At 44.4% G+C, this 18,864-nt stretch overlaps 1 protein-coding gene and 1 long non-coding RNA gene across 2 annotated transcripts; one reads left to right on the top strand and one right to left on the bottom strand.

Annotated features, from left to right (window-relative positions):
• Window positions 1-777: 777 nt before the first annotated feature.
• Window positions 778-5,078, top strand: LOC125088793 (uncharacterized). Its single transcript, XR_007123787.1, has 3 exons — window positions 778-866; window positions 3,666-3,748; window positions 4,933-5,078. It is a non-coding gene; the product is annotated as an uncharacterized LOC125088793 (long non-coding RNA).
• Window positions 5,079-8,162: 3,084 nt separating this feature from the next.
• DYNLRB2 (dynein light chain roadblock-type 2) lies at window positions 8,163-17,294 on the bottom strand. The gene is made up of 4 exons (XM_047712239.1): window positions 17,162-17,294; window positions 14,936-15,011; window positions 9,280-9,447; window positions 8,163-8,406 (listed from the first exon to the last, which is right to left on the bottom strand). The coding sequence occupies exons 1-4, from the start codon at window positions 17,162-17,164 to the stop codon at window positions 8,363-8,365; spliced, it is 291 nt and encodes a 96-aa protein (XP_047568195.1). The 5' UTR covers window positions 17,165-17,294; the 3' UTR covers window positions 8,163-8,362.
• Between the last annotated feature and the right edge of the window lie 1,570 nt (window positions 17,295-18,864).

The following is an 18,864-nucleotide window of genomic DNA, read 5'->3' on the forward strand; positions in this document are numbered from 1 at the left end:
GACAGAATTTCTGGCTGTGCTGGAGACGACAGTCCTCATCTTGAGAGTAGAATAACCTGTTTTCGGTACTGACAGCAACAGAAGTAATAATTGCAACCCCAAATCGGGAATCAATATTCTGGGAAGGAGGAGGTCTGAGAGAGGCTGGAGATGTTCCGTGCATCTGGGAGGTGGAGAATCCAGTGATAAATCTGCCCTTATGGATGTGATGTGTGCGGCCCGTATGCCCCTCCGGACAGGCTGCGTGCATTACACCGCCCACTGTCCGTGTATTCTCTATCCGGGCTTTTGATGCCGCGTATAGACTAAATGCTGACTGACTCGTGCCTGGTGCTTGCGGTGATAAATAACCTTGGGTTCTGACCTCACGGCGCTTTAAGTTGAGTAGTGTGACTCGGCGAGATACTGCCTTCATGGGAACCTCATTTTTCTCATCAGGAAAATAGGGATAATAAAATCTGCCAGGGGAGACTTACTTTTCTGTGTGGAAGAACCATCTGATTATTGAATGGGGTCTGGACCCAGGTAAGGTCTTAAACAGAGAGGGTGACTTCATGCAGAGCCCAAGCAGAAGGACTCCAGAAAGGGGAGTGAGGTGTTTCCTTCCACTACTGCTGAGTGGATCCCGTGGGTGGGGCAGTGTGCCTGGCATGGCAGGAGATGGTGGTGGCAGGTGAGAGGATAGTGCCCGCCAGCATGGTAGTTCCCGGAGGTATCTCTGATGTTCAGAACACAGTGTTTCCCGTGGGAGCCCCATCGTCCTGTGGACATGGCAGTGTCAAGGGAAGAGGGTCGGAGCAGGTGAAGGTGAAGGTCATGGAGATGTCATGTGGAAACTAGTTGGACTGGCTTATTGGAAGCGCAAGGTAACCTGGGGATCCCCAAATGCTTGGGGGTGGGAACCTGGCTGGGGAATCAGCTTTGGTTGGATTTTACAAAACATCTCCTGTTTCTTTCTTTTAGTCAGGACTGGGGTGACACCTTTTAATTCTTCCCCTAGTTGTTCTTAGCAGTGACTTGGGTGGCTTGGGCATGGCAATGGAGGAGGATTTCAAGAAGAGAAAGACAGTAGAGTGGGAGTGTTTCAAAGCCCACCCAGTCATAGCCCCTCTCCCCAGGTCACTTGTTGGAGGAAACAGATTTCTGTCCCCTGGGGCAGGCACTTCTCAAACTTTAATGAGAACAGAAGTCGGCTGGGAATCTTCCTAAATGCAGACCCTTATTCAGCAGTTTGGGGCTCGGTCACCTAAGGAGCACTGTGCATATGTGTGGGGTGGTGGAGAGTAGGAGAAGAGGGCAGAATGGAAGAGGAGCCCGCCGTGCTCTGTGGAGAGGGAACAGCTTTGCTCGCCTCTGATTCAGGTTGCATGGGAACGATGGTCATATTCCTAAAGCAAGGTTTGAAAACCACTGGCCTAGAATCCACCTCGCTATGCATGCAGTTCCGATCATGCCTAACCTCTTGATAACATTGTAAACTCCTATCTTGCCTTTAACATCCAGCCCAGGTATGTCCGCCTGAACGCAGCCTTCCTTAGACACCAAGCCCTTATCAGCCCCTTATCTGTACTGCATTATCACCGTCCCTCACCCGGGCTATGCCGATTCCTATTATCTCACTGTATTGAAAATGTATTCTGCACACATACCTCCATTATATATCAGGAGATTTGGGGGAACAGGATGACATCACCCATGTCTGCTCCTGGGCACCAGAGTGTGCCTAGCATAAAGTCATTCCCCGTTCAATGCTTGCAGAATGGGCACTACCTGGTTAATGCTTCCCTGATTACGAAGCACACCTTCTTGAAATTCTCAGACAGAACCTGTATTTTTATTAATTTGAGATTTCATAAATGGTTATTAATCTCTGCTTGCATCTCCCGGAAATTGCTGGGCTTGGCAAGAGCAGGTAAACAGGTTCAGATAATATCCTCTTTCCCGTCCTCCTGACATCACTGACGGTGTTGTGCTTTTTTTTTTTTTTTCTTGGAGACACTAGACATTCACTTTCTCCCCACATCACTGAGATGTGATCAAATGCCCACTGAAAGGTTCAGAGTTTGTGAACAACTTAAAGGTCATGTTGGATAAAGGAGCTGGCTGACAGCACTCTTTGGGCCATTTTAATGTGGTGATGCTGGTACTAACCCATTCCCCAGAGGTGTGGGACTTGCCCAGACAGGCCTCCCATCCCTGCCCCACAGAGGGTGCAGCTATGAGTGCTGGAACATATTCTGAGGAGCCAGAACTTCTGTTCCCCTGGCATTGCTAGGGAGGCTCCAGAGAGCTCCTTGGAGCGGGAGGTTGTCCAGGAGCAGATGCAGAAGGAGGCCCACGAGAGTCAATGACCTGCCTCAATTCATTTTGCAGTCTGAATTGAGAAGTTCTAAACCTTCTAATTGGTCAGAATCCCATCTTGAGTATTCTTGGGGGATGTAGCTAATTATGTCCCTTCAAAGGTGCTCATTAACTTGGTGAACCCCATTGTAACCAACCCTGCGATCCAGGGAACAGTGTTTCTAAGATAAGGCTGGGCAGGGATAGAGATGTTGACTGTTTACCCCACAGATCCTGTGTCTGATTTTCTGCCAGGCACTGAGAGAGATCAGGGGCTGGGGGAGTGTAAGAATGAGACAGAGTTCGTGTTCTTAAGCCCTACAGACTGTCAGATGCACAGCTTCTTCTGAATGGATTGTTGAGGGAATGCAGCCCATGAATACAGACCAGAAAAATACAGACCCGCCTTATGTATTGAATTGACTTATCAATCCAGGCTAAAGAGAAAAGCCGGTTGTCTGTGTAGGCCGAGTGGGGAGGGGGAGGGAAGAAATGGGTTAAACTGGTTACAAGTGTAGACAGAATGATGGGGTTTGGGGGATAAAGCATAGGCTTGGTGAACAGACACCAGAGATGCACTGTTGATGGGGAAATGAGTCCCCTAAGCTGTTTGCATATGATGACATTCCATGAAGGGGGTGGTGGTCTGACATCCTCTAGACCCAGACGGATGGTTGATTGCTGGGGATTTGAGGGGGTTGATGAAAGGATTAGGAGCAGCTACTCTATCCGATGACCTCCACGGATTGGTCAGACGTCCACATGGTGACACTGATCATAGCAGCGGTGGTGGGCATCTCCCAGCATTCACTGCTTCTCCAGGTAGTGTCGATGAAGGTGATGACCATGGGGTATTGAACAGGGTGACAGCGATAACTGCCTTGACCCTTGTGGAACATCTACTTGATGTCAGGTGCTTTCCAGTATTTTTTCTTTATGGGCCATTCTATACACGTAAGGCTCAGCGATTTTAATTTCCTTGTCACCGGTCTGGTGAGTCAGCGATGGAAGGGAGTGGTTGGGAGTGTGGGCCCGCGTCAAGATTTGGGTTTACAGTGCCTCCTCTGACCTCAAAGTCTCGGCTGACCTGGGGCAAGCTGTGAGCCCTCTCTCGGCCTTGCTGTTCGTGTGCGAAATGAGACTGTGCTGAAATCCATCGCGCCTGTTTCGTAATTAGTGAGGACACAATGGGAGCCACTGCTGCTCCTGTCCTTTTCCTTCTAGGTCTTCTTTCCCTCCTCCTCCCCTTCCTTCTCCTCTTCCTCTTCTTCCAAAAATAACAATACCATAACTTCTTACTATTAATATTATTATTATTGATGCAGGGCTGGGCCTGTCTGGCTATGAAGCAATGCCCTTTCCTCGACTCACACTGAGTTCTGGGCCCAAGGGCAGAGCTGACTGTCAGGTGAGTCTGTGCTGTATTTCTTTATTCCTTCCGTCTCTCGTCGGGCTCTCCGCCACTGCAGAAGCCTGGGGCCACCTGGAGCGGTGCTCGGAGAATGCATCTGTCCAGAATCCAGGGGGCCACTTCTCTTTCCAGCGTCAGAGGTAGAGGCCACTCACGAGGTGGGAATGAAGTAGAGGCTCTTCAGTGAGAGGGACGTCTCGGAACTCTCTCCCACCACAGCTCTGCCTCCTGAACAGTCCAGCAAAGGCTTCTCCTCCTGTCTAGCCAAAGCCACAGGTGTGTTTTGAAACAAGGGACTGGGTGGCCAGAACCCACCTGTTCAGGGCCTCTGATGAATGAATATGCACTTCCTAGGGAGTCACTGGGCTCCTGGCCTGGTGAAAGCAGCCAGCGGTGACCCAGATACAGTTTAGTGGCTGGGTAAGGGCGTTTTGATTTCAGGCAATAGATGAAGCCCCCTCTGGTAGTATACACAAAAGAGGGGAACTGACTAGCAGGCTTTGGAGGGGCTCCATAAACTCCAAGGTGAAATTGTAGTTGAGCTCCAGAACATTTGCAGGGAATCTGGGTTACAAAGCGTGGCGCTGCATTCCTCTCTCCTGAGAACTGGCACTCTCTGTTACTCCCCAGTGGAAATTGGGGCGCCCCAACACTTGTGCATCAGTCTAGCCCTATGGGGACTTCCTCTCTGACTCTCTTCCAAATCAAAATACCAAGGAAGAGTCCCTCATTGGCCTCCTCTGGGCCAGGTCACCACTGACAAACTTGATGGAATTGCATAGAGGTGTTAAGAGAAACCCCTATGTAGGAATGTGGAAATCCTTATTGATAAATAAAGGGGTTAGACAGAACTGTGTCCTTAACAGCATTACAGCTCTTTAAATCTATTTATGCATGTGGTTACATATTAGAAGAGGCCACAGTGAGATGGATTAAATGGTTTATTTAACTTGGTAACTTGGTAAACTTGGTTTATTTTGCTGGTATTGCTATTATTCGTAATAATAACTGGCATCCATGCTAGGATCTAGTTTGGAGCTGGGCCACAGTGGGTGGGCACATTCGTGGGCCAGTAAACTCAGGTCCCAGAGAGGTGTGGATCCTGCTAACCAGGAAGTAGTCAAGTCAGACTCTAGGCCTCATGCTATTTCAACTGCACTGTACTGTACCTCGTGTGGTAGGGCTGACCAAAGAAGGAGAGCTTTAAGATCATTTCTGCACACAGCAGGAGTGTTTAAGGTTGGCAAGATCCAGAGAGCCAGTCCTGAGATCATCTGGTGAAAGGAAACGAGGCATGGAGGTTTCCCAGAGAAAGAACCCAGGACGAAAGAAGGGGTTCAGTCTTCTTTTCTCTATGTTCAAGCAATGGCTGAGTACACTGGCTAACTCAACCTTCTCATACCAGATTTTCATGAGAAATATACATTAACATGTTACTAACCTTAAATGTTTGAGATGTTAAGAATATTCCGAATTGCCATGCAGATGCCCGAGTTTCCAATACTAGAGACGACTTCCGTCATGGGAGCACTTTTAGCCCCATCACACCCAGAATTTCAGATACCAGTTTATCGTTTGTAAGGCTCCTGATGGGAGATGTTAGCACCACTCTGAAAGCACAGTTTTGCCCCCAAACATGATCTACTTTTTTTTTTTAAATAAATGGAATATAAGACCAAATATTGGTTGATTGAATGACTATCTTTTGCCATTTTACCTAAACATGCTGTAGTGTCCTATATAAAGGCTGTGCCTTCTTTTCCAATGTCAGAAAAGTCAGGATATTTTGCTCCATGTCAAAGACATAGCAGGGATAATTGTTAATTTGTCAAAAACTAAGAAAGGGGAGAGAATCCAAGTCTTAGTCTATGGTAATTTTTGCTTTTGAAGATGATGGGCGATCTAGCTCAAAAGCCAGAATGTACCCCAGGAAAGGGACCGTGAGAGACAGTACCTGCTGGAGCTTTGGACAGGCTCCCCCACCCATTCTCTATGGGGAGGGGTCCTGCTCCGCAGTGATGAAGATTTGGGAGCTTGTAAAGCTAATGATGTGTAAATGCATTTTCAGCTATTTTATTAAGCTGGCCTTTCCAGGTTCATTATCATTAATATTTATGGTTAGGATATGTTCCTCTAGAGAGTCTGCAAATAGCTCTCCCATTGTTCGGGTAAAATTTATAGCAAGTTGGACTAAGGGGAGGCACCAATGTGTCCAGGCTTGTACTTCTCATAGGAAACGAAAGCTTTGGCAATGGCTTTGCATGGCTGTGGATCTTTAGTCTATGGGTTCAGGCATCTTTTAAATAGGGCCAATTAACTATGCTGTTTTGAATCCAGGGAGGGAATGTGAACGTCCATGTGCTGGAAGGCAGAGAGGGGTGGTACAGAGTACCCAAGATCATATCCTCCTCTGTTGCAACTGGTGTTGGCAAGTTCTACTTTTTGTTGCCATGGCCTCTGTCTCCAACAAAGGGTAACAGTGTCCTCTGGAAGCAGAAGTGCAGCCAAAGTTCCCTGCCCAATAGGATGGAAGGGTCTTCTTCCCAGGAAGAGCCCACACAGAGCCCTGGCACATGCAGTGGTGTCATCTGCACCTGCCAGAGATTTCCCACGGCTACATCTCAAATGGGGCTTGAAATTTCTGGCTGGGGCAGAAGGAAGGAAGTGGCTTTACCACTCAGCCATGCATCTGCTGATGAGATTTTGGGGAGGGGGTGGCTGGGAAGCTATGGGGAGATGACAGATTTAGGTATTGGAATCAAATGTTACCTCTGGTTCATTTTATAACAGTGAGCTAAGTTTTACTTCCTAAAAACAATTTTTGTGGGGGAGGTGTAGAACAGGTCTCACAAGAGCATAAGTACTCCGGAAGACACCTCACCCATGTTTCAGGTGAAATCCTCACCTGTAAAATCGAGTGGTGGAATAGATCACCTCTGTGGTCCCCTCCCTCAATAATGCATTTTGTTGCCATTTGGATTATAACAAGACCTTGGTTATGTTTGGAACTGCCAGCAGATGCTGAAGCTCTCCCTGGGTGAGTGAGTTATGGTACCCACACCGCACTGGGCTGAAGGATGAGTTTGGGTCCATGGGGGTGTATCTGGTCTCCAAGTCATGGTGTGGAAGGAAGGGAAAGCCTGTGACTGAGACCTGCTTTTGGGCAGAATTTCCTCTACTTACAGGCTGTATCTGGGTCCAATTGGGAGGGGTTGGGGGTTGGGAAGCAGGTGGCACTGGAGACTCTGTGGAGAGGAAATACAAATTCGATACCACCTAGAGGTGGAAAATAGAGAACAGGGGGTTCTAAAAACAGCTAAAAATTTAAGAGACACAGCAACCAAATGAAACACGTGACCCTTGATAGAATCCTGGATTTAAGAGAAAGAGCTGTAAAGGACATTATTGGGACCGTTGGAGAAATTTGAATATGACTGTGTATTAGGTGATACTGTATCAATATTAAATGTCTTAAATATGAAACAAGGGGTTCTGGTTATGTATAGATCTGATACAGACCCATGTAAATCTAGAGAGAGAGATGAAACAAATGTTAAATATTAGGAGTTGGTGAATGTGAGTGAAGCTTATGTGGGAGTTGACTGTGCTATTCTTTTCGCTCTTCTGCAAGTTTGAAGTCTTTTAAAATAAAAAGTGTGGGAAAATTACTTGAAAGCCAGATATGTGCTATAGTTTAGGGAACTGGGTGAAGGGTACACGGGATCTCTGTGTTATTTCTTATAATTTCATGTGAATCCCTATTTATCTCAAAACATAAGGTTTGACTGAGAAAAGAGAGGATAGAAGGCAAATATGGCAAAATATTAACACCTGTTCTAATGCGGCTTGGAAATCTGTTATATTTGTTCTATTATTAGTTTCATTATTTTCTGAATGTTTGAAATGCCTAGTAAAAATACACCCTCTGGAGTTCTCTGGTCAGCCCTCTAAACATGCACCTGGCCCAGGACATGCTTCTGGTCCTGCAGGCTGTGTTTTTTTTTTTTTTTTTAATGTTTTTAAAAATTTTTTATTATGTTATGTTAGTCACCGTACAGTACATCATTAGTTTTTGATGTAGTGTCCCATGTGTTCTGAGGAGCCTAGAGCGGGTAGGAGGAGGCACTCACCTGCGGGGCTGACCCTGCCCAGACCCATGCCTCTGACTTTTCTACTTCCTTTGTTTAACCCGGGAAAGCATCTTGCCCCCGCCAGAGTGTCAGGACCTCCTGCTTCCCTGGTCGCTCCTGCTGTTCTGCTCGATCTCCCCGACACGCTAAGGAAATGCACAAAAGGACGCATCCCCGCTGCTTCTCAGTGTATCTCTAGACTGCAAAGACTGCCGCAAGGAAGCCTGCCTTCTCACGAGAATCCTTCCGTTTTGTGTCATAGGAAAAAAAAGAGACCCACATACCAGAATTCATTTATTACATAGCTAAATCACAACTTTACAATACATTTGAAAGGGACTAAATGAGACGTGCACAGTAGCTTAAAAGTAAAAACAGAAAACAATGTCCAAAAGGTCAGTCAGATTGGAATATAATCTTAGTAATAAAGAGTAAAGCATTTTTAGTCTGGGGTCACAGGACAGGCTGGGCCACAGCAGGGCTATTCGCACGGATTCTGAATGACAATCAAAAGATATTCCTTATCTGTGGAGAGAGGCGGACAAAATTAATTTCCCCCCTGAAAAATTAAATTTAATAAATGAATACTTCAGCTAATCTGCTTTTCTCTTCAAAACATCACTTGGACTTTCTGTAGACCAATGGTTTCCCATCCTCATTGTACAATGGAATTGCCTGTCCAGCTTTCAAAAGCTATGGTGACCTGGGGTCTGGTTCCAGAGGTCCTGATTTCACTGACCTGGGTTGAGGCCTCAGGTATCAGGAATTGTTTTTGTAAAGATCTCCAACTGCTTTTAATGTGCAGCCACGGTGAGAACATAGGTGGAGGAAAAGCTTCAGTTTATGGGTCATTCTGATTTTATAGATGTTCTATAGAGAAGTTTGTTCTAGACTAGATTTTGGAGCATAAGTCCTGTTTTACACAGACATTGGCTAATACTGTGCACGTAATTCCTTTGGGCAAAGAAGAATTTCTATGGCTGCCATCTGTCCATAGGCCAGGTAAGTGGGTTCTCTCCCAGGGAAGGTTTGAGACCCTACAGGCCTTTCTTGGATCCACTCTCTACTTTACTGCCTGGACAGGAGACATTTCTCCACTCTCCAGAAAATCTTGGTGTCCTAAGTTGACCTAATGTAGGACCTACATCTCCTAGATATTGTGGTTATTGATAATAAATGCAAATGGGCAAAAACGTCTTCTTCCAAGACTAAATTTGTCACTAATTTCACAAAATTTCCAGGTTGGATTTTTCAGATTCAAACATCTTCATTTGGTAATTGAAGAACATTATGGGCCAATACTGCATGTTAAAATCTATACTTCCAGTTCTTTGAAACAAAGCTTCTATCCAGTAAAGCAGAAAGATGTTTTAAATGTGAAACCAAGTGCCACATTACCTGGGGCTACCATGATTTCGTGTTTCTTTGATCTGATCCTAAGAAAAGTGAGGTCGTTCTGAGGATCAATGTCACGGACGGTGCTCCTGGCTTTCATCGTCAGCTGGTGAAGAAGACCTGCATATTGAACTGTCGTCGAGTTGTCCAACGTTGTTCGGATAGGAATGCCTGTTATGAGATTCACTTTTGGGTTGACATTTTTTGATTATAAAAGGAAGACGCACATGGTGGAAACACTGGAAAATACTGGTGATTCTAAAGTGGAAGAAAGAGTTATGGCTGATACTCTTCACTGGTAACAATTCTAGCTTACTCCCTGCCCATCTTTTTTGTCTTTACATGGGTTTTAAGATACAGTTGGTTAAATGATCAGAGATTTGACTATTTCTTTTTTCTTCATTTAAATGATAGCATATCCACGCTGTTCTTATCAGGGATAATGTCATCAAATTATTTTTAGCGGCTGTACACTATTTTATAAACATAATATAACCAATCCCCCATCGTTAGATCGTTGGGAACTGTTTTTGTTGTGATGGTTGTTGTTGTAGCTAATGGTGTGATGAGATTTTTTTGTGCGTGAACTTTTTTTGGAAGCTGGGAATTGATTATTTCAGAACTATACATAACACATTACTCTACAAAATGCCCCTCCAAACAGCTGGTCTACAGTCGTTTTGCTTCGAAATGCTTTGGCCCAGGACCTGCTGCTTCCTTCCTTCCCTCGGGCCAGAAATAGAAAGGGGTATTGCAGCCCGTGTTGAAGAGTCTATCAAAAAGGGGTTTTAAACTTTCTTTTGTACCTCCTCAGACAATACTTTCTACACCTGAAAGCTTATCGTAGAGGCCACAGCAGCAAAGGGACTGGGGTTTTGCTGGGCTCTCCCTGGTTTGCGCTCATTCTTGGTTTAAGCTTTATTAGATTTAGCGGCTTCTGTGCTCTATTGTTCCATTATGCGCATTTAAATCCGAACCTATTAATTTAACTGGGAAAATCTAGCCAGACAAATATGCAAGTATAATTCAATTCCGTTCAAATCAATCTAGCTCAATTCAGGTCTCTTGGTGCTCAGGGCTTATTTTTTTAACAGGCAGTGTACTAGGGACTTTGCATATGTTGTGTCTAATCTGAGAGGGTTTTCGGATTATTCTGAGAACTACCGAACAGCCAGGAAACCTCCAGGATGTGTTTTGCCAACGTGGCTCTAATTAAGGGGGCCATATAAGGTGAGTTTGGGGTTGCTCAGATTCCACAAGTACCTGAATTAAGGTCAAGCAATGAAAGAGGCGAACATAGCTCTGGGCTTTCCCTCAGAGAATGCAATTCCGGAAAATGTTACACAAGAGGGGACTTCAGGTGTGCAACAGTATTACAAACTAAGGGTTTTACCAGTTTTTCATATTCTTGGAGAACCTCCATTCTGACCATGAAACAGACCACTTGCTTTTCTCTTTTAAGAAAACCATTACCTTTGGAATGGGGTCTTCCCAAACAAGACGAGGACAGTATTTACAGGAGAAACTGTTCAATAAATAAAGCTTTTATCAAAGCTGTTCACTTCTGTATAATTATTTGTTGGCCACTGTACCCCAAAGTCAGTTCTATCTTTCCCACCTGGTGAAACACGGCAAGGCCTGTGTCTTCAACAAGTGGCAGGCTCAAATGTAGCAAACCCTCCAGCTTTAGAGAGCCCCTCCTGCGGGCTAGTTTTGTTTTGCTTTCTGAAGAGTGACTACCTACAAAGTCTGCACTGTTCAATGTCAAAACAAGAAATACAACCAGAAAAAATTATTTAAAATGTAGATGACAAGATTATGAATCCAGACCTCAGGCTTATTTAGTTAGTCTATTCATGATCCACGTCAATAAATAAAACAGCTAGCCTTTCTGAATAATAAGTGCACGCTGTGGAAACTCTTGGAGTTGTTCATCTCCACTACTGACCACTTGAAAAAAATCAATCAACAAATATTTATCAAGTTCTTGCTTGGTACCATGTGAGGTAGTTAAAAAATAATTTGTTAAGAACCAGTTTTAGTCTATGGTAGGAAATTCATTTATGTCTCCTTCTGAGAGGTAGCCACTCCCAGTTTCTTTGGTAATCTTGCAGAGACATTCGAAGTGTGTTCAAGTACGTTTGCATTTGTATTCTTCCTTCCTTAATTGTATTGTTCTCTATCCTGTACTTCTTTTTTTCATTTTTAAGACTTGGAAAATTAGTGTATTCAGTACACATAAGGCTGGGCCACTCAGGTTAGGGACTGCATAACATGATTGTTGAATGGACGCCTTGTGAACACGTAACTGATAAATCCTCCTGACACGCATTTGAGCTGCTCCCAGGCTTTGACTTTTCTAAGCAAGGCTATGGGAAATGGCTGTGTGCATGCCATTTCACATTTGTGTCTGTGGGTAGGATAAATCCCTATGATGGAACTTCCAGAACAAAGAATATGAACTTGATATTGCTGAATTTATGGCAGTATGTTAAACTAGGACTCTCTCTGATCCCAGTAAGCCGGTAGTCTTTGTATTTTGGTTGATTATATTTCAAAAATATAAGGAATTGGCTGGATGGCTGATAACATCTAGTGAAATTCAAATGATGGATTGTTAGAAATGTCAAGAACATTTAAAATTAAGAACCTACAGAGATCAGGCTTATCTATACATAAGAATATATAATAGTTATGACTGTCTGAGAAACAAATATATATACTCACCCATATCTAATTCAATGATCAGTGCTGCAATATTGTAAACAATGAATGGTTTTAGAAACGAGAAACCAACGTTAACAAAGAATCTATTCTAATAAAAACCTGTACCACTCAGCAGTGGGTGAAACCCATAATTCTACTTTATTGTCACGGATAGGACGCCCGTGTTTCAGTAGTGGTGAAACCAAAGGACTCTGGTTAACATATCATATGAGGCGATCCAGATGGATAAGCCTGGTAGAAGGCATACTGAGTCATGAATAAAACCTGAAAATATGTTAAAAGGATTTGCTGCAAATGACACTAAAACCACAAGTAGTAAACAAGAACACATGAACTTAGTGAAATATTTTCAGTATTAAGGTTGATGGGTGTCCTGGAAGCGGCAAAGCTGCATGATAATAAATGGCACTTCCATCTAACATTGAGTAGGCTGCCGAAATGGAGTATTTTAATTCTGGTCACACAACTTATACCGTATGCTATTAATAAACATGCTTGTCGTATGCTGTGGTTATTAATAATCTGACCATAAAAATAAACCTCTCGTTCATATTTTTGGGAGAAGAAGTTAATTTGGCTTTCAGAAAAGTGCTGTGAATCCTAACATAATCTTATCCTAGTAGGGGTTAAGTAGATGAAGTTAAAGGTCTTAAAAATAATATTTTGTTGCCTTTGGATATGAAAAATATTGAGAAACTTCAGGAAAGTAAAGCCAAAATCAATTGTAATTCCAACATTCAGAGATAATCACCGTAACACATCCCTGCCTTTTCTTCCGTATGTATTTTTAATGTGTATGTGTGACTGGCTATATTTATGATCAGAAAGTGTTTGTCTTACCACTTTGTTCCCTGCTTTTTTCCCACCTAATATTTAGTTTCCCATGACTTTAAATATTCCTCAACGTTTTAAACAGAGTAATGGTTCATCAAGTAAATATTACATAATTAATTTAAAAATTTCCCTGCTGCTTAGATTTACTTACTTGTCTGTTTATTTACTGCTATTGTATACGATGCCTCAGTGAGTATCCTTTGTATCTAAATCTTTTCTTCCTCAGTCCTTAGGATAAATTCCTAGGAGTAACATTACAAATCACAGGGTATGGATATTTTCAGACATATGATGCATATTGCCAGGATTATGCACTTTTGACCAAGATCTTCCAATGTAACTTGTTGGAAGTTACATTGGAAGATCTTGGGTTGAATGGTGTCCCCATCCCCAAATTCAAGTCTACCTTAGAATGTGAAATAGGGCCTCTGCAGATGTAATGAGGTAAGATGAGGTCATACTAGGTTGGGGTGGGCCCAAATCCAAAGGCTGGGGTCCTTCTATGGAGAGAAAACAGACACAGAGAGGTAGACGTCATGTGGGGATGGGGGCAGAGACTGGACTGATGCATCTACAAGCCAAGGAATGCCAAGGACCAGAAACCGGAAGCCACCACAAGCTGAGAGAGCAGCGAGGAAGGATTCTGTAGAGACTTCGAAGAATAGCCTGTCTTTGCTGACACCCTTGTTTCGACTCCTAGCCTCCAGAACAATGATAACTTTCTAAGGTTGTAAGCCACCAAGTGTGTGCTACATTGTTACAACAGCTGAGGGAAATGAGTCCATCACCTTTCTGAAGCCACATAGATAGCCTTTCTCAGGGGGTGTGCAGAGTTTCTAAACATGCCAGGAATTAAAATCATTTCAACCAGAACAGTGTACCGGGGGTGGACCACTTCCTGGAAATATTAGGCATAACTCTTTCTTACCTATAAGGCTGATCTTAAATCCTTTCCCTCCTGATCACTCAAGCTGGGTAAGTTTATTATCTTCATTTGGTGGTGTTTTAAATTTTATTATTTGCAAAACACAGCAAATATATATACACATACATATATATACTATATATATACACATTGAATGTTTTATCTGTCCAAATCAATGAAAAACTTCCACATTCTCAGAACTACTTGATTATAATACCATAAAGTGTTGAGTATTGTGCCAGGCCCCTGAGTAGTATGATTTCATTTAATGATCACAACCATCCATAAAGTAGGTTATATTCTATTTTTAGTTGATGAGGGATCAAAGTCTGAATTTGACTGTGGTTTGCAGTTGCTCAATAAGCATTTGATAGATTTGTGCCAAAATAATGATTAGCTGTGAGATTCTGTTGCGAGCACTGTGCTATGGCAATGTGTCAATTTTATGGTTGCACCGTGAATTAGGTGAAGTGGCTACTCTTATTTCAACAAATGCTCTGGGAATTGTGGTACTTCTTGCCCTTGCAAGAGCCTGAATTAGCAATGAAACTAGCAGGAGCCTCCGAGAGGTTGCCGCTGTAGCTGAGCAGGTAGCAAAGTGCCAGAGAAAATGCTCTGTGGATTGTTAACAGTGACTGTGGAATGAGAGCAAGTTTCTGGTGGAAGTCTACAGATTTCGTAGGTGGAAATGCATTGGTCCTTTTTATGCTATATCCACACAGATTCTACCATACGTGAGATTAAAACTGATTCTCAAAGATTTTATTAAGTATGGTAAAGCAACAATTTCATTTTAAGTGAAGGATGAAACTTTATACTGTTAAAATAAAAACTGCCAGCAACGATATTCTCCCTATCTGTGATACAACAGTTTTATTGGTACTTCTGAAATATTAGGAGAGTTACCAAAGCTTTACAAATTAGACCATGTGTAGTGTTTCTTAGGAATATGTAGATATTTTTCGACATGTCCTATTAATATTCGTATCTTTAATTCTCAGCAGTGTTTGGTATGTAATAGATAACAGATGTTTGAGAAGTCAATGTTATAGCTAAAACACAGAAAATATACTTTTTGTTTCAAATTCTAAGATGTCTGTCCTAGGCTTGGTACAATAAACAGATCCTTAGTTGGCCTCTGCGTGTCAAAAAGGCATCCCGTGATGTATTTACCTTCTGCATTTACGACCATAGTTCCAATAACCCCTTTATGGCTCTGGATCCTCTTTAGGGTTTCCTCCACCTCCGCCTGAAGAGATCAGGAAGGCAATTAATCAAAGGGGGTCTTTGTGGTAACCCCAATCCTAACGTGAATAATGTTTAGAGAGACATCTACCCTTCCCTGCGCCCCCCCCTCCCTCCAGTCTCCTTAACCTAAGGTACTGGATACTATAATCTCAGACCTCTGGAAGAGAGCTTTGAAATGTTCAAGTTCTATATCCAAGCCTATATAAGACTCCTACATACAACCCTGACACATCTCTTGGCCTGCACTCTTCTAGGGATGGAGAGCTTACTGCCTCACAAGAGTTCACTCAACTTTTAATGTCTCTATTTTCTGGAAAAGAATTCTTTAAATTGGACAGAAATCTTCTCCCACTCATGCTTTGCTCATTGATCTTTTTGTATTCATATGAAAAATTCCTTCTCTGTATTACAGTCCTTTAAATAGCTACAGAGCTATATGGTTACCTCCCTCTGGCTAAAAGTATCCCTTCATGAGAAATCTGATTCATAAGTCCCAAATGTTACGTCCTTGGGAGTTCAGATAATTAAATTCAGGATATTCTGTAAACCAGGATTCCAGGATTCTCTTGATAACAATAGTCTGGGTCTTAGTGTAAGCTGAATGTTCAGCCATGAATGTGTTGGAACCCTTTTAATTAACTCAGCTTTCTGAATTAATCTTATGCACGGACTATATTGTACCAGTTTTATTCCCCTCTACCAATGCTAAAATCTCAAATAATCCTTTTCAAACTTGTATATTATTCCTGAGTGATCACTGGATTTTCTAAATTCAAACAGTATCCTGCAGTTTCTTGATGAGGGTTTGTGATTTATTTTTTCCTTCCAACATCACACAGAGATGAACATTATGCTACTTTAGTCAAAAGACAATTTTCTTTTGCACTTGATGTGGGCAGGGACACTTATGTCCTCTTTTCCACCACTACAGCAGGCACTTTCTAAATTTCATGTGTTGGACTCTCACTTTTTGCCATTATGAATACCATCTCTATTGTTGACCTAGAATGCTCTTTAAATTATCTCATTACTCAGAACTTAAACACATTTTACAAGGAAACGACACATCACTACCACTACTAAATGGAAATCTGCTCTATTTGTCATAAATAGAAATAACCATAAAGGCAGACAAAATGAAGAGAGAACATATTATTGAATTCCACCCCAGGGAAAGGCCCAGGGAAAACTCTGATATTCAGATGAAAAATGGACATTACCAAATGACAGTGGTATTAAGGACCTAACCGTGTTGGGGCTTTCTCCTGGATATAGTCTATAGGATGCGGATGGGGAAAGAGAAATAACCTCCTCAGATGGGATTCGCTGTGTTGTTACCTCTGAGCTGTCTTACGTAGCAAGTAGATTTTGCACATCACTTTGGGAAACACTGCACTAAAGTGAAGTAGTTAAACAGCGGATCAAAATATTATATTTTTGCCGCCTTCAGGACAACGTTCACAGCTCCTTACAACCACTGACCCCCCCCTTATTTATTTATATTACTTCGCTCCCAAACACCTCTTTGCTGTCTTACCCTCTCCTCTTCCAGTTGTTTTTTTTTTCGTGATTTCTGCATCCCCTTAATACAATCTCTTAATCCCCATCTCCAATCCCCTTTCATTCCTCTTAAAACTCTCTTTCTTTCTTTCTTTTTTCTCTCTCCTCCTCTTCCTCTTCATTTTCCTTTCTTTCTCAGTGTCGCCGCCTTCTCCCCATTCTACTGCTCTCCCTGTCGCCTCTTTCTTCCTTCCCGAGATCCGACTTCTCTCCTCCCCACCTCGCCTCTTCCTTTGGAAACTTTCTCGCTGTCGAGGTCTCTCACCCCCTCAACATCTTCCATCTCCCTCAGTCTCTCTCTTCTCTTTCTCGACATCCACACCCCGCAAATTCCAGCCCCCGGAATCAACTCCGTAGGTATCTAACCCTCAAGGTATTTTCCTCTCATCTAGGTGTCTTCTCCCCTCCAAGGCCGCCCTCTCCTTCCTCCAGGGTCTCCCCGCCGCCCCTCCAAGAAGCTTCTGGAGCCCCCAGCCCTCGCCGCGGCCTTGGGACCGACAGGCCAGGGTCGGCCTCGGCGGCCGGACGAGGAAGGCCCCCGACGTCGGCGCCCCTGGGACGGCTGGTCGCAGACGGAGTCTCCAGATTTACCATCGTGCGGACGGCTAGACTCGATTCAGTCCCGCACCACTGCCGTCCGGGAAGTCAGCAACGCTTCCAGCCGTTGCTAGGAGACGGGGGGAGGATGTGACCTCTCGGAAGTGTCGGGGCCCGCGCCTGCGCGTACGCAAGTCCGGCGGCTGCAGGGGGCGGTTCTTCCGCCCTGAAGTGGTCTTGACGCCTTCCGGCCGCCGTAGGCAGAGGTTGAGGCGGTGGCTCTCGGGCGTTCACCTGCGCGCACCTAGGCCCGCGGGGCAGTGGGCTTGAGGAGCGGCGCGGGCATAGGCCTGGTCATTCCTTCGACCATTCAGTCATTCATTTCCTGAGGTACGCCTTCATGTAACAGCCACTTCCCCGTGCAAGGACGTTTTCTTGACCCCGCCACGTGCCGGGCGCTCCGGGCCTGAGTACACTAGCTGAGGAGACAGACCAGATGCGACACACGAAGCAACCCTGTCCTAGTGCGACGCGTGCTCTGGAGCCAATAAGCAGGGGTGGGTCCGTCCGACTCCGGGCTTGGGCCGCCTTAGAGCTTTGGTGACACAGCGGCCTCGCGACGCGCAGCGTCCTTCCTTTCGCACTGTCCTCTGTTTTCCGCCCCACACCGACAGGCTCCCCCGCCCCCTTAAAATATATCGCAGTATTGAATAGCGCAACCATGTAAATACGTGTACAGGTATTTGTCGGTTTGTATTTCCTTACCCCCGCCCCCAAACAGTAGGGTAAGCGACATCAAGTGGTGTGTCATCAGGTGGTAGTGTCCCCTTACTGCTCTTCCCTCGAAGAATTTCAGCTCACCAGTATGTTTACTCCATTAGGGTTTGTTTGTTGTTTGGTTTTGTTTGTTTGTTTGTTTGTTTTGGTGGTCGGGTTGGGGGTCATTATGTGTCAGCAGTTCTGAGTTGCCGAGGAACCGTAGGTGGTAGCGCTACAGGTGGCCGCAGAAGAGCCTGTCACCGGGTGTTTAAGGAACTGATGGAGGAAACACAGAGGTCAGTTGGGGACGGTGAGCAGTCACTTGACCTTTCGAAGGGCGTTGGTAATGTCTCTGTGGCCTGGGAGGTGGAGACCAACCCTTGCGAGAAGCACAGCAGGAACACGCGGTGGCTGGAGTCAAAGTCCTGGGGTGTGAAGAGGGCAAACCCTGATAGCTAGATGCAAGGTAAAGGTCGGGGATTCATCCTCGTGAGACCACGCCGGGAGGACTCCCTAAGCTGCTGATGCTGTTTGCGCTTCCACTTCCCGCGAGCAGCATCCAGCCGGACAAGGCATGCCTAGTGCTAAGGATGTCAGCTAGGATCCGGTGGGCCCTCGTCAGGGATGCTCCCAATTGTTTTTTTTTTTTTTTTTTTTAAAGATTTTATTTATTTATTTGACAGAGAGAGATCACAAGTAGACGGAGAAGCAGGCAGAGAGAGAGAGAGAGAGGGAAGCAGGCTCCCCGCTGAGCAGAGAGCCCGATGCGGAGCTCGATCCCAGGACCCTGAGATCATGACCCGAGCCGAAGGCAGCGGCTTAACCCACTGAGCCACCCAGGCGCCCCTCCCAATTGGTTTTGAAGTCGGTCCATTTCAGCTTAGAGTCTGTCATTTTGTGACATCATGACAATACTGTGAGAAGCTCTAGTTCTGCTTTCTTTCTTTTTTTTTTTTTTCCTTTTTCTTTTTGGTGTTGGGGGAGGAGATTCTGGTCAT

This window comes from Lutra lutra, chromosome 17, assembly GCF_902655055.1.
Source record: "Lutra lutra chromosome 17, mLutLut1.2, whole genome shotgun sequence".
NCBI classification, from domain to species: Eukaryota; Metazoa; Chordata; class Mammalia; order Carnivora; family Mustelidae; genus Lutra; species Lutra lutra.

Coding starts and splice junctions, on each gene's coding strand:
- DYNLRB2 (XM_047712239.1), bottom strand. Junction 9,448..14,935: donor TATGGTCGTAAATGCAGAAG/GTAAATACATCA, acceptor ATCTCATAACAG/GCATTCCTATCCGAACAACG. Junction 8,407..9,279: donor CGAAATCATGGTAGCCCCAG/GTAATGTGGCAC, acceptor CTCTCTCCACAG/ATAAGGAATATCTTTTGATT.